The 19,358-nt window shown below is 40.1% G+C and overlaps 1 protein-coding gene across 4 annotated transcripts in view; it reads left to right on the forward strand.

Annotated features, from left to right (window-relative positions):
- Nucleotides 1–19,358, forward strand: part of ephb3b (eph receptor B3b) — a 105,778-nt gene that overhangs the window by 61,700 nt on the left and 24,720 nt on the right. For all 4 annotated transcript variants that reach the window (XM_080185637.1, XM_080185639.1, XM_080185638.1 and 1 more), the window contains exons 4-5: nucleotides 12,812–12,967; nucleotides 17,279–17,614. In XM_080185637.1, the coding sequence (XP_080041763.1) occupies nucleotides 12,812–12,967; nucleotides 17,279–17,614 (492 nt within the window). The remainder of the gene's footprint in view (nucleotides 1–12,811; nucleotides 12,968–17,278; nucleotides 17,615–19,358) is intronic.

The following is a 19,358-nucleotide window of genomic DNA, read 5'->3' on the forward strand; positions in this document are numbered from 1 at the left end:
ACTGGTGCATGAGAACACCAGGGTCTTGCTGACTATTCACTTCTATCAATTTATACCCATTCAAGTAATAATATGTCTTCCAATTATTGCTACCAATGTGAACAGAGGAGATCCAAGCACAGATCCCTACAGAACTCCATTAGTCACTGACTGCCAATCAGAAAAAGACACATTTATGCCAACTCTTTATTTTCCTATCTGATGACCAGCTTTCTATCCATCTCAAGACATTACCTGCAATCCCATGTGCTTTAACTTTACATAGTAGTTCGTTATGTGAAACCTTGTTGAAAGCCTTCTGAAAGTCTAAATAAACCACATCCACTGGTTCTCTTCAGTCAATTTTACTAGTTATATCCTCAAAAAATTCCAATTGATTTGTCAAGCATGATTTCCCTTTTGTAAATCCATGCTGACTTTGTCAGATTACACCACTACTTTCCAAATGCTGAGTGATGAAATCCTCTCCATGAAAGGGAGTCAATGGATCAAAACATTGTCTTTTGAACATGTAGCACAAAACAGGCAAATTGAATATAGGATGGATGAATTTAACAAAGCCAGGACATATTTGAAGATCAGAAAATTCTGTATCCATGCATGTTGGGCTTCTGTATCGTCCATTCTTGCACTTCAAAATGGTACCATGGGATCTTTTACATTTATCTGAGAGAGCAGCTCAGACAACATTTTAAATTAACATTTGTCGCAAAAGGCAGCACTTCCTCAGCGCTATCGGTCTGAACTTTGGTGGTCAACACTCAAGGATTTGAACTGAAACCTTGTTGCTCAGAGGTTAGAACGCTATTGAGTGATGGCCCAAATCTGAGAAGGGTCAACATGAAGAGCTGGTCTTTCATATTGCCAGGTTGCCATGGCGATTGAAGCATACAGCTCTCCCTTAAAAGCCAGAGTGTCAGATCCATAAATCCATAAAACATTTGGAGACGAATGCCTTGGATGAGAGAGGATTGCTGTCCTTGTCCATTTTAGCATGTACAGAACCATCAGTAGAGCATGCAAACCCAAAGGCCTAGCCTTTTCCCTGAACCCCTCCCCCTGTCCACCATGCACCCCCCCGCCCCCCCCCCCCCCACCCCTCCCCAACCAGTCATCACCTCTTGCCTTTAAAATACCACTTCTGCTTAAAGGATAACCAACAAGCTTTTTACCAGCTACTAATGTCCAAATTATAATCGCTTTCTGTATGGAACGTGGACTATATGTTGGGAACATCACAGGGTAGTTCTCCAGAGTGATCCTTACATTCTGGGATGAAGTCAAATTCACTCCGGGCAGTTGTAGTGTTCGTGTTACTTCATAGCTTGCGGATTCATAATTAGCCTCAATGTGACAGCCCTGAGAAAGTACATCTATCACGCCATGAATATGTTGCTTTCTTACATGTTTCAGTGCTGTGTGTGCTCCTTTCGTCAGTGATTTGTACATCATTTCTTTCATACTTCAATTGCTCCCTCTTAGTAAGCGTTCCATTCCATTCTTCATGACTTTCTGTGTGAAGAAATTTCTCCTGTTCTCTCTCCTCAGTAAGTAACCCCTACCACTGGTTGTAAACTGAGGGGAATAATCTGTCACTAATCAAAACATTTTTTAAACTCTTCTATTGATTCTTCTCTCATCTTTCTGTATCTGGTGGAAATGATTCCAGTGTTTCAAGTCTGTCCTCAAAACCATAGCTTCCATCCCTGTGGGGAAATTTCTTCTGTTCTGCGTTCAATTAAATAATAAATAATTCCACGTGCTGTACAGAGGAATTCTATCCCCCACCACCCCACATATCAGCTTAAATAAAATTCCCATCATTTATGAAACATACAATCTCAATCTGTTGTATTCAGCTCGAGATTTCATGGAATACACTTACAATTAATCATTACCCAGATTTCAGTGGAGAAAGTAAGCAAGCTGTTCCAAAACAGTGAATGTGGATTTCTTTCTTTGTGCTGTCAAAATACTTATTGAAAAATGATGTTTTCCCCGCAGATATTGTGAGCTTAGTAGATAGCACAGCACAGGTATTTTTTTTTGTGTCGCAGCACCGAAGAGGCTGGTTAAATCACTTTGACATTGACTTCCTTTCACCATCTTGGAGTGTTCTGGGACTAGTCTGCTGCAAGAGATCCGTGTTGACATTGGTCAGATTAGAAAGGAATGAGTTTCCTGTCAGATTCTGCTTGCCAAGAAGCTCTTTGAAGATACATTCTATTTTCACTGCTGTGATAACAGTTGGAGAAAGTCTCATATCACAGAAGAGCACTCATTAAAATTTCACTGCCTAACTAAAACAGTGAAGATCACCACATATTATCACCAAATTCGGGAAGCCCAATTAGGGCTGACTAGCTCGCCTATAATACACTGGGAATGCTGCACTTAATTTTAGGTCATTTGAACAATTCCCAACAGAGCTTTGATGTTATACCAGCAGGTAACCAAATTCATATCTTAAATATAAAGGGTTGTACCCACTTAAAGGTAAATGGTTGAAGATAATAAAAAGCTGTTGTTTCAGCCTTTGGAAATATTCAGAATGTTTTTAAAATGTTGGTCATCCTTTGACAGGGCTGAAGAAAGAATTGAGAGTGGAAAAGCCAGCTGCATATTTCAGGTGTTGCGGGGGGCGGTGGGGTGGTGTTTGGGCAGCTTGCCCCCCGAGGAAGAAAGTTGGCAGAATGCCGACTCACTGCATGCCAATCTGTCCTGCAGCATAACACAATGTGTGTGGGCTAAAATGTGGGACTTTAGCCTCTCACTGTGGAGGAAGTCCCACCCTCAGGAGCTGCCTAAGGTTTTGGTTTTGCAGGCAGATCCAGGCCCAGCAGTGCTCACCCACTTACCGTGTTACAGGGGCGAGTTCAGGGGTGGGTGAGAAGGTGGTGGGCTGTGCCCCCTCCACTGAAAACACGCACAGTGGAGGCATGGAAAATCCAGCCTGAAGTGAATAAAGAGCCTGAAATTAAAGGGGGAAGGAATTGGTCCTTATTATGCCAGATTTCTGGCTGAAAAATAATTGTGGGCACCTGGTGCCCAGTGCAGTTCTTCCATGTCCTACACCTCCCGGAGCGTACCAATTGCAGTTGGCACCTGGAAACTTTTGAGTGCCCTGGCCACCCACCTACATAAGGTGATAGACTCTGTGAATATGCTAATCAGGACCTAATACCTGTCTTAGAACACCAGTGCTACATTAGAAAAGAAACTGTGTATGCTCTGCTAAAGGGTTCTGGATCTACTGTGGCTTAAATAAAGGAACTTAAAGGGCTCACTTAGGCTGAAAAATAATGGGCAAGTTTTTGTTTTCTTTCTTTAATGTGGAGCAGGGCGGAGCGTGACTTTGTATCTTTAGCAACCTGGCAGATCTGTATTCGGTCCTTATTATGCCAGGTAACCTGGTATTGTGAGATTTCTTACTATGTTTACCCCAGTCCAACACTGGCATCTCCACATCGAGAGTTAGATGGACAGATTTTCTGGTCTTGTTGTCAGCGGGAATTTCCTGTTAAGTGCATCTCTCGTTGCTGTGAAATCCACAGTGGGGGTGTGCTGTTGGAGGGATCTAAAGATCCCACTGATATGAATGGCCGGAAAGTTCCGGACAGTACCTTCAACCCATTGTTTGCTGTTAGATGAGTTGCAGCAGCAAGCAACATTAGTGTCAGAAGGTACTACAAAAAAAAGGCACACTTTGAAGCAACCAAGACTAAACACAGCAAGAAAGTATCAGATTATTTAAAGTTTCCATTCATTTTTTGTTGCAATAATCCAACTTCAGTGGGCCAGAGCAGAGGATTAGTCATGTGCTTGTTTTATAAGGTGAGCTTAGTGCTAAGGGAATAGTAGGCCAGTAACTTCTTTTTAAATTGCCAAAGGAATGTAGAGCGGGGTCTATACAAGTAATGATCACAGCCTGTAATGTAACATGTTTTTGGCAGTAGTTTTCAGATTCCTTCACCACAAATTGAAGCTGCGACGTTCTGGGCACATAGGCACAATTTTACAATTTCCTCTCAGCCGTCAGATTGACTCTGTGTTGAGTGTGGGGCCATGAAAAGTTGGCCCACCTCTCCGAAGGCTTTCAGTTGAGGTGGAAAATAGTTCTGATTTTGATTTAAAGTGTGACTTTGCTTCAGTTGTTTCTAATTACACTGGAAGCTCACCTACCTCTGAGGACTTCTGTCAGAGTCAGAGCGAGGTGAGGAGCACAACCAGATTTTGAAATATGGGAGACACATTGGTAGTTAAGCGGGCCCGGGAGGAAGGGAAGGCAGAGTGGAGGAGCAGCTGGAGTCAGGTAAGGGATCAGACTTTTAAAAGCCTTCCTGCATTACTTCACTTACTTTAATCTGCAAAAATATCAGTTGACCTCTTAGAGCTATGAATGGAACTTGTGCCCTGAGACGAAAGTTTTCATTTTTAAAATGTAAAACATGAAGATAATTTTCTCAGAGCGCACTGGCAGTCAGAAGTCTTGCCTGTTGCAAGCACATTTTGGAATAAAAATACTTGGGGCAGCATGGTGGCACAGTAGTTAGCACTGCCAGGGTACTGGGTTCAATTCCTAGTTTGGGTCACTGTCTGTGCAGAGTTTGCATGTTCCCCCCGTGTCTGTGTGGGCTTCCTCCAGGTGTTCCGGTTTCCTCCCACAGTCTGGAAGATGCGTTGGTCATGCTAAATTCTCCCCTGGCATACCCAAGCAGGCGCAGAAGTGTGGCAACTAGGGAATTTTCACAGTAACTTCATTGCAGTGTTAATGTAAGACTACTTGTGACACAATTAAAAAAAAACATATAAATTAAGAGCAGGAGTAGGCCACTGGGTCCCTTGAGCCTATGCCGCTATTCAATAAGGTCATGGCTGATTTAATCTCAACTTCACTTTCCTGCCCACCGCTGAAAATATTTCACTGCCTTGCTTATCAAGAATCTATCTGCTTCAGCCTTAAAGATATTCAAAAACTCTGATTCAGCCATCTTTTGACAAAGAGAATTCCAAAGTCTCATAATCCTCTGAGAAAAAAGTGTTTTCCTCATCTCTGTCTTAAAGGGTTAAACACTGGCTCCCTGTTCCTGATTCTCCCACAAAAGGAAACATCTTTTGTTCATCCACCCTATCAAGACCCCTTAGGATCTTATATATTTCAATCACGTTGCCTCATACGCTTCTAAACTCCAGCGGATTCAAGCCGAGTCTGTCCAACCTTTCCTCATAAGAAAACCCACCCGTTTCAGATCTTAATCAGGTAAACATTCTCTGGACTGCATCCAGTTTAATTGCATCTTTCCTTGACTAAGGTGACACAATATTTCAGATATGATTTCACCAATGTCCTGTATAACTAACACATAATTTCCCTACCCTTGTACTCAATTCTCCTTGCAATAAGCAATCACATTTTATTAGCTTTGCTAGTTACTTGCTGCACCTGCAGACTAATCTTTTTATGATTCATGCACTAGGGCACTCAGATCCTTCTACATCACAAAGCTCTGCATTCTCTCACTATTTTATATTTCTTTTTTATTCATCCTGCTAGAACTAGCAAGTTTATATTTTCCCACATCGTACTCCATTTGCCAGATCTTTGTCCACTCACCAAATCTATCCATATCCCATTATAACCTCCTTATGTCCTCTTCAGAACTAACTTTCTTAACTATATTTGTGTCATTAACAAATTTAGCAACCATACCGTTTATCCCTTCATCCAAATCATTTGGATAAATTGGAAAGTGTTGAGGCTCCAGCACTGATCCCTGTTTGCACACCATTCATCTCATACTGCCAACCAAAAAACCTATTTTGCTCATCTGTTTATTCCCTTAAAGCTAGTCAATCCATGCCATTATGTTACTCTTAAACCATGAGCTTTATTGTTTGCAAGAACTTTTGATAAGTCACTTTATAAAATGCCTTCTGGAAAGCTAAGTACAGCACATCTACTGGTTATCCTTTATCCACAGCACCTGTTACTTTTTCAAAAAAAGACTGATAATTGGTTAAACATGATTTTCCTTTCACAAAACCATGTTGACTCTGCCTGATTAACTTGAATTTAATAGCAGCTTCCAACATTTTCTCTATTACTGATATAAGCTAACTGTCCTATAGGATTCTGCTTTTTGTCTCCCTCCCTTTTCGAATAAAAGAGCTACATTTGCTATTTTCCAATCTTTATGGAACTTTCCCCAAATATAAGGAATTTTGGAAATTTAAAACCAATGCATCAACTATCTCATTGACCACTTATTTTAAAACCCTAGGATAAGATCCATCAGGACCCACGGGGATGTGTGAACCCAAAGGGTCAACAATTGGCCATGTACCACTTCCCTATTGAGTATAGTTTTCTTGAGTTCTCTCTTCTTTCCAATTCCTAATTTACAGCTATTCCTGGGATGTTACTTGTATTCTCTATAATGAAGACCGATGTAACATGCCCATTTATCTGCCATCTCCTTATTTTCCATTATTAACTCCCCAGACTCACTTTCTATAGTCCTCACCACATTGTTAACTCTTATTTTTTAAATATCTATAGAAACCCTTACTATCTATCTTTCTATTTCTAGCTAGCATTCTCTTGTACTCTACTTTTTCGCTGCTTATTAATCTTCTAGTCATTCAAGGTAGGGGAGTCCTAAACTAGAGGGCATAGGTTTAAGGAGAGGGGAGAGATACAAAGGTGTCCAGAAGGGCAATTTTTTCACACAGAAGGTAGTGAGTGTCTGGAACAAGCTGCCAGAGGTAGTAGTAGAGGTGGGTACAAAAGCGTTTAGACAGTTACATGGGTAAGATAGGTATAGAGGGATATGGACCAAATTAGCAACTAGGATTAGCTTAGGGGTTTTAAAAAAAGGGCGGCATGGAGTTGGGCCAAAGGGCCTGTTTCCATGCTGTAAACCACTCTGACTCTATCCTTTACTGTTTTTTCATTTCCTGTCCAATCTTCTCACCTGCCACCCATCTTTGACAACTGTATAATTTTTTTTAAGTTTGATACTATCGTTAACTCTTTTTAGTTAACTACAGATGGTGGGCCCTCCCACTGGAATTTTTATTTTTCATTGGAATGTATCTGGTATGTATATTCTGAAATATCTCCTTAAACGTCTGCCACTGCATCTCCATTGACCTGCCCTTAACTTAAATTGCCAGTTCGCTTCAGCTAGCTCTGTTTTCTTGCCTTCGCGATTGCCTTGCTTAAGTTTAAAATACTAGTTTTAGACCCACTTTTCACTGTGAGATCATTAATTAATCCTATTTCATTATACAATATTAGAACTAGTATAGCTCCTTCTCTGGTTGCTTCCAGATATGCTAATCTAAAAAATTACCCCCAAAACAATTAATGAATTTGTCATCTACACTACCTTTGCCTATCTGATTTTTTCCAGGGTAATTTAAAATTCACCATGATAATCATTATACCTTCCAGACAAGCCCCAATTATTTCTTATTTGCTACCTTGTCCTACTATAAGATTATTGTCAGGGAATCTGTACACCACTCTCCTAACTTCTTGCCTTTATCATTTCTTATCTCTACTCAAATCACTTCTGTATCATGGTGTCTTGAACTTGAGTTATTCCTGTCTATTGTGTTAATGTTGTATTTAATTAATAGAACTAGCCCTCCACTTTTTCTAACTTTCTGTCTTTCCTAGAAGTCACAAGCGCTTCAATATTTATGTCCCAATCTATGCTATCCTGCAGCCATGTCTCTATAATGGCTATTAAATCATACTTATTAATCTCTACTTGCATTATCAGTTAATCTGTTTTATTTCAAATCCTGATGTGGATATGCTGGCGTTGGACTGGGGTTAAAACAGTAAAAAGTCTGACAACACCAGGTTTCAGTCCAACCGATTTATTTGATAGTAAATTCACTAGCTCTCGGGTTAGCCCCTTCGTCAGGCGAATGGAGACCATTCACCCGACGAAGCGGCTAACCTGAAAGCTAGTGAATTTACTATCAAATAAATCAGTTGGACTGAAACCTGGCGTTGTCAGACTTTTTACGTTATTTCAAGTCCAACATGCGTTCAGATACAGAGCTTTAAGTTTTGCCTTTTTATTCCAAACCCCGGCACCGGGCAGGCAGCACGGCTGTTTATACACTCACACTTTTCTATCGAGAAAAATGTCAATCCCCTGCACTGTACTGCCCCTTACTATACTACACGCCTCTTTGCTCCCCCCAAGTGACTTCCTGTACCACTGACCAAATCAGAAGACGCTGTCCTAAAGGGTGTGATCAGCTCCTGTACAAAGCATCCAGGTAACTTTTACCCCCACTGATGTATCGCACTGTCTGCAGCTTAGCCTCCAGCTCAGTGTCTCTGAACCAAAACCCTCGAGCTGCAAACATTTCCTGCAGACCTGCCTGACCTGGATCACACAGACTTCCAGAAACTCCAACATGCTGCAGCCTTGACACTTCAGCTGTTCTGCCATCCTTAGTGTGTTTTAATTAATTACCTAAGTATATTATTCACTTATCTAGTTGCCTTTTTATATATTTTATTAACTTTACCACCACTTGGTGTGCTATTTTAAGCCTTAGGACTGGACCTTAACCATTTACCAGAAACAGCTAGCTGATATCCCTGTAGCACAGGGTGAAAAAGGTAGAAAAGCAAAAGGAAATGATCACCTTCTTCCCACCACCATCCCAGAACTCCCCCATCCATCATCCCTCACCGAACTCCCTCACTCACCAAACTCTGAGGTATGCACTCAGTTCTTCAGCTGCATTCATGTGCTTTAGCTACACTAAAAACCCTGAATTTAAAGTAAACTAAACTGGGGCTATATAAACCAGACTCAAACCATTTAGCTAATTAACTACTCAATTCTCTCAGCAGAGTATGTTTACCTGTCTCAGGCTGGAAGAAAGAAATAAATTTAGTCTACTTACACAGTACTTTGCAGTTAAAGCTAATTACAAACTAGACTAAATTTTACATGAAGGCGATTGACACGTTAAACTCCCCACTCACCGCATTGTCAGATAACTTTAAGAAGCTTGGCCGTTGTGACTATCCATTAAGTCATGCTGTAAAAGGACAGAATTAGTTCCTCAGCTGTGCTTGAACATTACAGCAATCCTCCTGTGACTTTCCAATGTGTGGGATAGCTGGTATTTGATATCTGGAGTACGTAGGATATCTTGAGGAAAAGTTATCAGACTGGCCTTCATAGTGTCTGAAAACAGACTAAAGATGGCAGGACAACTGAAGTGTCAAGGTTGCTGCATGTTGGAATTTCTGGAATCCTGTGTGATCCAGGACATGATGTGGTGGCATTGGACTAGGGTAAGCACAGTAAGAAGTCTCAGAAGACCAGGTTAAAGTCCAACAGGTTTATTTGGTAGCACAAGCCATAAGCTTTCAGAGTGCTGCTCCTTCATCAGGTGAGTGGAAGTTCTGTTCATAAACAGGGCACATAAAGACACAAACTCAATTTACAAAATAATAGTTGGAATGCGAGTCTTTACAGGTTATCAAGTCTTAAAGGTACAGACAATGTGAGCGGAGAGAGGGTTAAGCACAGGTTAAAATGATGTGTATTGTCTCCAGCCAAGACAGTTAGTGAGATTTTGCAAGCCCAGGCAAGTCGTGGGGGTTAAAGATAGTGTGACAAGAACCCAAGATCCCAGTTGAGGCCATCCTCATGTGTGCGGAACTTGTAATCAGTTTCTGCTCAGCGATTTTGCGTTGTTGTGTGCTGTGAAGGCCACCTTGGAGAACGCTTACCCGAAGATTATAGGCTGAATTCCCGTGATTGCTGAAGTGGTCCCCAACAGGAAGGGAACACTCCTGCCTGGTGATTGTCTGATTGAAAGCTTGTGGCTTGTGCTACCAAATAAATCTGTGGGACTTTAACCTGGTGTTGTGATACTTCTTATTGTGATCCAGGACAGGCAAGTCTGCAGGAAATGTTTGCAGCTCGAGGATTTTGATTCAGAGTCACTGAGCCGGAGGCTGAGCTGCAGATAGTACGACACATCAGGGAGGGTAAAAGTTATCTGGATGCTTTGTACCAGGAGCTGGTTAGGTGCATTGGCCAAGCTAAATTCTCTGAACAGGCGCTGGAGTGTGGTGGCTAGGAGATTTTCACAGTAACTTCACTGAAGTCTTAATGTAAGCCTACATGTAACATGTATTAATAAACTGAAACTTAAACTTGAAACTTAAGGATAATCCTTTTCTCTCGAAGGGCTGTGTGTCTTAGCAACCCTCTGCTTCAGAAGGTGATGGAGGTGGGGCCGTAGAATATTTTTAAGATGGATGTCGGTGGAGTCTTGTTACAGAATGGAATCAGAGATTATGGGGGTAGATGGGAATTAAACACAATTTAACACAAATTAACCATGGATTTATTGAATGGTGGAGCAGGCTTGGGGAGCTGAATGGCCTACCTGGTTTGTGGCCTATTTCTTATGTTCATACTTGATATTATTACATCCTTGAGAAATTGCTCCACAATTAATAGGCAATGACTGCATTCTGTGCAGTAGACCTTTGACAAAATTCCCGTTTCTGTTATTCGTAGGGTAGGGAGTTATATCAGGTGGCTCTAAGTTATGTCAGTAGAACCATAAAAAATATAATTTGTAAATGTGAATTTTCTCTTATCTGATACAGAAAGCAAAAGTGTCAAAATTGTAAAAACAGTGAGCAGATGTTCATCAATATCATGGTTGGCCCTCAATGCTGAAGCAGTAGTGCAGTAAAATAATACAGCAGGCTAGAATTTGCTGTCAAAATAACTTGAGTTGTTAATGACATTTGCTGTTATTTATCTACAAACGATACAGCAACTTCAGGTGAGGGACAGATGCATGGTTAAATGTGAATATCTTATTTAAAGCAGTTCAAATTGCACCACTTCGCTATCAGCTTTAGGAGAATGGTATTTTCTGACTCTGGTATTTTCTCACCATTGACATGCAGTGACTATCATGAAATTACTGTATTTGTGCAACAGATACAAACTAAACTCACCACAGGTATTTAGAGTCAGTAATTAGCAGCGTAAGTACCCTTTTACTGACATGATATGTGTTATTTACTGCAACTCAATCTTCCTGACACCAAAATGTAACTATTATAAGTGTAGAGTCTCGTTCCTTCAGGTTTTGAATTTTTTTGAATCATTTAAAATATGTCGTATTTTAAAATGATGGCTGGGATTTTCTCGGCACATCCCTTTGTGGGAAAATTCAGAGAGACAGTCAAGCGCCCATTGACCTTAGGTGGGAATTTCAGCTGCAGGAAGGGAAAATCCAATGTCTACTTTTCCTTTCTGTCTCCTTTCTGTCACTTTTACGCCAATGTTTTCCTCCTTACTTTCTGTTCCCATATCTAATTTGACCTTGGATTTATTCCCTTTAATCCTTCCCTCCTTCAGGGCTTATTTCCAAATTTTTAAGCCTCATTGGTTAAGGATATGCCCTATTCGTTGCCCTGTTCATTCAGGTCCCCAGTGCCCTGTTTGCCTCACTGCATTGTTACCTCCATTATTACTTCCAGCAACTTTTTGAATAAAATGTGTGCTGAACAGTAAAGGAGCAATCCTGATGAATGGTAGGCACTATTCCATGTTCTGCTATGGCAAAATCTAGCCTATTAAAATATGTCAGATTGCTATTATCAAATAATATTTGAAATCTGTACAAACTGAAATTTGTATTTCAATATAATCTTTTAACCTATTCAGAGTTGAAGAGATTCTTTTGAACATTTTGTTTTTGAATTCAAGAAATCAATGGTGGGATTTTATGGCCTGCTCAATCCAAAACTGTAAAATCCCACCCAAGGTCAACAGACCTTTTCATGGTCTGCCCCTTGCCCAATCTGATTCCCGTGGCAGATGAAACGGTAAAATTCCAGCCAAGGTGTTCTATCCTGAGATACCTTCTATATGCTTTGCAAATATGGAAAAATAAGCTAAGTGAAGTACCTGGATAGCTCTCCTGCCCCTGGGCCAGAGATTCAAGTCCCAATTCAGGACTCGTTGGCTATGAAAGGGCCCAGATACTGGTGCAAGTAAACCAGCATGTATTAGTGGTGATCCCCAGGCTGGATAAATGGGGAGGGGTGGTGGCAGGAAAGACATCCAAAACCACCTACCAAATACAAACAATTATAGGTGCTATGATGGTGATCAGCCTCCATTTAGGCAACCCGAAGTAACATGGGGGAGAGGAAGAAACAAAAAAAAGGCAACCAATGTATTTGTGGCATCTCACAATGGAATAGCAGTGCACTGCATTAACATTGTTATCTTTGAATGTTAATACAGGGTGGTGCTGTCTTGGAATGCACTGCCAACTGAGATAATTGTGGCAAATACATTAGCGACATTTTAGACTTATCTGGGCAGACACATGAACAGATGAGGAATAGAGGGATACAGACAATTGGTCTAGATAGGACAATGCGACGGTACAGGCTTGGATGGGCTGATGGGCTTATTCCTATGCTGTACTGCTCTTTGTTCTTTGTTCACTGTCCAATTTGAACAATCTGCATCTTTGTGTATATTATTTCTGCAATCTTAGATCTGCCTTTTCTGTAGACTTAATCGCAAACATTTTTGGGATTATCATCGGTGAGATCACTTCCTTCCCAAGGCAAATTTACTGATGTTCTTTCCAAATGTGGTTTTGTCCCTGTAAGGAGAGCTCTTTGTTCTAACGACATGCTCGCAATGTTTAGGGGTCCAAATGTATCTAACGGTAAAAAATATTATGTTCCTAATTACTGTTTGTTCTTGACTTTCAGCTTGTGGCCTCGGAAAATTCAAATCCAAACAAGGACAGGAACCATGCTCCCTTTGCCCATCTAACAGCAGGATCAACTCTGAAGCAGCCACTATCTGTCCTTGCAAAAATGGATTCTATCGAGCAGACAGTGACCAGCCTGAGATGGGATGCACAAGTTAGTCACTGGCCCTTAACTGTTTATGTCAGCAAGAAATATATGTTTTTAGTATAACATGCCATTCCTATTAAGCTAAATTTGTTTTCTAATAAAGATCTATTCTTACAGAATTGATTATGATTCCAGGACACTATTGTGATACACAAATATGTATCCTAATCTCCTATGTTTTCACACAACACATATATCTCAATTTTTGCTCCTAGTATCTTAAAAATGCCAACACTAGCAACTTGGCAAATTAACCAATTTCCAAATCTTTGCTAAGTCTAATGATGCTTTGAAATAACGTACTTTATGTTATATCCTCACCATTAACCTATAAATCGGTGGAACTTATTTATATTTCAATATGATGATTATGTCTGAATTCTTCTCTCCTATTTTAAAATCATAAATGCTGTAATAATAATGAATCTTGCTGATTTAGACCATGGTAAAGCTTTACGTACACCCTAACACCTTTCATTATCCACCCAAAGTTAAAGGTCAAAATACTCAGAGCTACAATGATCAGACAACTTATTCTGCCATTATTTTCCATTCGTTGAAAAATTAAAAACAGATTATCATACTGTTCAACTTTGTACATATAAACAAAAACGTAACCAAATGAACATGACTGGTAAAGCAGTGGGTACTTTCAGACACATCTGAGAGAATGTCATTGCATCCAACCAAGCTCCAAAGATATTAAACACTAATCAAGTGTAGTCTTCTCAGCATTGGTACAATAATTGCAGGACCTAAGCTGCCTAGGCCAGGATATAATCTTACTCACATAGATTATTTTACAGATCTAAATAACAGTTTGTCTTGAGAAGGGCTTTAAAGCAGACAATGACTTACAGGAACAAAGACAGCAGTTTTTAAACCACTTCCAAGGCTTTTATAATCTTCTTTCTGTTTTCCCTGTGATCCTAAACCCATTAGTTTCTGCTTTTTATGGCACTAGGGGGAACATGCCTGAGACAGATATATTTTTATAGTGCCATTTGGGTTATTTGCAGTTTAATTATCTAGAATAGTAAAGGCACCTCTGACACATTAATGACCATGCTGCTAGTCTGTAAATCGTAAGCAACCATGTCTGTGTGTAGTTACTGCACATTAATTTTAAGCCTAAGCACTATTCAAAGTAGTTACATGTGTATTGCATCCATGTTGGTAGCCTTAGTGCAGATGCGAAATAATTCAGCTGATCACTGAGCATGTTTTACACTGCTTAAGCTGCCACTGGGTCGTTAGGCTCAAATATTCTTGTCCTTTGTTGAAACATGTAAATATATTTTTTTTAAATAATCGATTTGTAAGTAAATCTCAGAATGCCAGTGTGGCATGCTGTGAGGGCCTTTGATATATTAGTACTGAAAGGTGATTTTATTAGCTTGACTGACTATTCTTGTCAAAATATGTATTTTTACTTTTAAAAGAACTTGACATGTAAAAATCAATAATCTCAAATTTCCTCAAAAATTTCATGAGCAGAAAAAATGGTAAATAATCAAACTAAAACTTGATACCTTTCGTAACAAGAGTTCACATGATTTATTGAGGTAAATGCTGTCACTTGTTGAAGTAGCCTTCATATTTCCTGTCATACACTATTTTCAATGCACTTAGCTCAGAACTCAATAATTGCATTAATTTAGATTAAATTGTCGATGGGGGGGACGGTCAGACTTTGATGTGACCATTTGTATCTCAACAAGAATGTTGGAAAAAAGTGAATTCTTTCAGTGAATCAATGCTCTGCTGTATTGTGACAAGAGTTGTACTAGGAGGACCCCAACCTCAAGGTACTACAATTGTCAAAAACATTTGTGAATAAATCCTATCAAATTATCTGCCACTACCTTAGCTTCAAATCATGAAATATTATTAAGAGAAAGTGTCAAAACACTGCCACCCATGGAACCATACCCGGCTGTAAATTGCTGTTTCACCTTCAGCAGTCCTAAGGCAGGTCTTACAAAATGGAACAATATAGCAAGACTTTAAGCATACAGCCTCATCATAAGGGGAAAACAACAGAGGTGGGGCAATTGAAAGCCCTATATATGAACTTTAACTTCTAAAAGGCTGTTGCTAAAGTTCCCATGAAAGGCTATTAAACTGTGGGTATTGTGGGTAATCCTTTCTAATGAAGGGGGAACTAACTGAAGGCTAGGAAACAGTTGTGCTCATTACAGGAGTTATGTTCAAGTGGGGGACACGTAACTGGGGCCACTTCTGCTTGTAATTTATAAAAATGAGCTAGATTCAGGAATACCAAACAAAATAGCAAGATTAGTGTATGATACCAAACTGAGAGGATCAGCGCAATGAGAATAGGCCACTTCTAAACTGTGGGAGCTGGGTAACAAATGGGTCAATAGCAGGTAAAGCAAATGCAGCCGAAAGGAGGTCATGCACATGTGCATATTATGGAAATAGCTAATGGTGAAACTCAGAGATAAATTGGAGTTTTAGTTGATTTGTTAATAAATGTGGCTAACTTGCAGAAAGCAGCGATCGAGAAAACCAGTATAATGTTCAAGCAGACAGCCTAATCAGTTGAATATACATCAGAGAAGTAAATTCACGATAAAACTAAACAGCGGTTCTGGCTACATCCCATCTTAAATATTAGAGGCAAAATCTTGCCGTCCCGTCCACTACGGGAAGTGTAGCAGGTGGGACAGGACCAGGCAAAACTTCATTGACATCAGGTGGGATTTTCCTGTATTGGAGTGAGTGCGGCCGGAAAATCCCACCCTACATCCAGTTCTGGTCACCAAGAGACAAATGGAGCATTAATTCAGATACTTACTATACCAGTGCACATTAGAACCATAAGGCTGATCCCTTGTGCCTGAGGTCTGAAATATGATGAAAAGCTGAGAAATTGAAAGAAGCACTGACACAGTGACCTTACATAGTGAATGAACAAGGCTAACCCAGAGTATCTAAGTAAATAGTGAAAATATAACAATAGGACAGCAATTCAAATTAGGAAAGGCCTGTTATTAAGAAGTTTTGATGTGGAGATGCCGCCGTTAGACTGGGGTAAACACAGTAAGAAGTTTGTCAGAAAAGGTGATAAGACCTGTGGCAGAACCTAATTATTTCAGAAACAAGATGGATATTAAACTGAGGAAACATTAGTATATTTCTGAATGGATGCCTTAATGTGGGTTGAATGATCTTCCTAATCTTATCCTGTGATTGTGAGAATAAATTTTACTATAAAGGAAGTAGTCACATTGCAGAAAAGTCTTTGCTCTGTACAGAACCTGCAATGTGTCTCTGAAATCTTAGTGTGAGAGAATCTAAATGGCTGTTTTTTCTGGATTTGTTATATTTTTTCTGTATCGTGCACTTTAAGTGTTCATTGTTTCAGTGTGCCTTAAACCAAATAAGAGAGCAATGAGCTTGGATTGTTTGCAGAACAAAGCTGGAGACCAGTAGGTTTGGATCGCAGTTTCAGATAGGATCAGTGTATAGGATTCTTGCTTGATAGCGACCTCAGGGCTGAATAAATGGGAAAGAAATATTGTATTTATCCTCTTTCAAACCAGATGTTATCCTTCCTAAAAAGATTTTCTGCAAATAGTTCCCCCCCCCACTCAACACATTTGGTGAAAAAAAAGCACTTTACAACATCTACCTTGCATTTAAAGGTTTGTCACTATCTCCGGATGCCTTCCATTTCTTTTATCAGCACAATGCAGGCAACAGTCTGGCTGTTAAAAGTGTAGCTGAAGTTGCCTTCTGCATTCTGTAAAATTCGGGTCTCAGATGCTTCCATGGCCAGCTTATCAGTAAAAGCAGAACCCAACCCCAGATGCCTTCTCTGAGAACAGGCTTTAATTGCATTTTATAACTTTTCCTTTTCAAACTCTAATTTGCCTTTCCAGTGACCTTCACAGACTGTTTTCAAAGCTGGTGTTACCCTTTCAACTTGCCCTGTATAATATTCCTGCGGTCTCAGAATGAAATTTCATTTTAAAAAGTAGTTCCAAATCTATTCTTACTTGACAATAAAGCAAGCAAATAAATATTGCAGTCTACTTCTTGCTAGTCTGCTTATACATTTGGATTTTTTAACAGATGAATTCATTGAAAAGATTGCCATCTGTGAAATAGAATGCAAACAGGTTTTATTTATTTTAATTCAGTGTTTGCAGGCCAAAATATTATATGACATACAAAATAACACAGAATATTATGTATTATAAACAGTGCGTATTCAACATTTATACATGTTGAATATATATATGTTTAACACACATCGTAACTTATATTTTCAATTTCAATTTTACGAAGGTGTCCCTTCGGCTGCACGTAATGTTATTTCAAATGTGAACAAGACCTCCCTGAGCCTGGAATGGAGTGAGCCACGGGATACCGGTGGCCGCGACGACCTGCTCTATAATATCATCTGCAAGAAGTGCAGTGTGGAAGGCAAAATCTGCTCCAGATGCGATGACAATGTAGAATTTGTCCCACGCCAGCTGGGTCTGACGGAAAGGCAGGTGTTTATCAGTAATCTTTTGGCTCACACCCGATATACATTCGAAATCCAAGCAGTAAATGGTGTCTCCAGCAAGAATCCATATCCACCTCAGTTTGCAGCAGTTAACATTACTACAAACCAGGCTGGTAAGTGGAACAGTGTTTCAACATTCAAGATTGTAATATCCATGTGACAGCTAAACATTGCCACATTTCAGTACCCGAATGAATAGAATTCAGTGAATCAGTGTGCTGTACACTTAGCAATGTGGTACAGAGATGTCACAGATTTCTGTGTTGATCGCATCAGTGAAGGCTACAGCAGTGCACCCCGTGGAGGAGCAAGATACCACTGATGGCAAAGTGGGGATGCCAGAAGTTGTCATCTGTTTCACAGGGTAATGATGCTGAGCACCAACAGTTTCTTCATCATTACAACCACAAAATCTGGACCTTTCATTCTCAATTAAAGTAAACACAATTGGCACTAACTTGAAAAGCACGAGGTGAATATTTAGGCTCCAGTGGGGGCGAGCGCTGGGTGGGCAGGTGCAGAATTCTGTACCAGCTGCCAGAGTGCCGGTTTTTAAGTGCTACGCTTTTCCTCGACCATTTTTTTCTCCTGTCAATTTTTAAAATGTTCCTGTTTTCCATCATGACTCAAGTCAGGGCTGGTAAACTCTGATTAAACCTTTCTCTTGTCTCCTTTAACTTTTGGGGGTTAGCATTATGAATGTGAGCAATTAACTGTGTCAGAGTTGATCCCTCCTAGCTCTGCTCAGTTCCAGGTTGGTCTGTCACACCAGCTGGAAAACAGTTTTATACGCTACCTAAAACTGGTGCAGGAAGTTTAAAATTCAGTTGTTGCAGCCAACATGCTTGGACTTTGTCCTTGTGTAAATGACAATTTGTTACAGCAGGACAATTAGTCCCATCAGCGTCATTATTGCCCCTACTCCCATGTAGTAAAGAAAACCAAGTATATTTATTTTAATGTTGTTAAAAGTAAAGTGCACCTGAACAAATGCATCTTCTCATTGCAAAGAAAACCTGCATGTTGAAAAATGCAGTTTTGACACAGATTTGTTGCGCAAAAAAACTTACATTCACAGCAAGTTTGCAATACATTGTGTCAGTTTTTTTATATGTGTTTTACAGGCACATACACACATATTCACTTTATATCTGTTTAAAGATTATGTTCTGTTTGTTGAGTCTGTTACCACACAAAGGATGTGTGTTGCAATGGCAACAGTCCTGTAGGCTTCTTAAACTCTTGATTCCAATTATTGAAAGCTCTCGACCCTTGAGAAGAGAGGATTTATTTGAGGGTGGCCATCCTTGAGGTTAGGACTTGTCTGACTTTCACATTAAGCTCCCCTTTTGTACTGTAGCTTATCTTCCAGTGATTAGAGCCTGAATATTCATTCATCTGGCACTTTCTATATTATAAGTCTTGCACAATGAAATGGTGTTAGGGGACCTGCTAAGTCACAGCCTGAAGCAGCTGGTGGGATGCCATCAGGCTTTGTCAGACAGGAATTCACACTGGCAGTCCAGGTGCTGGATGGCGTAGTTGTAATTAGGCCCTGAGAGACAGATGACTGTGTTCTGGGTCAGGCCGTTAAGGGAATCTTACCTCCAGGCAGTATGTATGTAATTTGTCCATTGATTGGTGTTTAATGGACGGTATTAGTTTCTATTGTTGCGTGACTGGATTAGAAGAGTTGGGCAGCAGGAGCCGTAAATGGAGGAAATCTGAAGTCTTTCACTCTATGGGGAAATCTTTCAAAATAGTTTGGGTTTAAACACTGCAGCAGGACGATGGAACTTGTTCAGTACACTCACAATCCATTTGAAACCTGAGTAGGCAAAGATACAGGGTGCGATC

This window comes from Carcharhinus amblyrhynchos, chromosome 3 (assembly GCF_965287045.1).
Source record: "Carcharhinus amblyrhynchos chromosome 3, sCarAmb.v2.hapA, whole genome shotgun sequence".
NCBI classification, from domain to species: domain Eukaryota; kingdom Metazoa; phylum Chordata; class Chondrichthyes; order Carcharhiniformes; family Carcharhinidae; genus Carcharhinus; species Carcharhinus amblyrhynchos.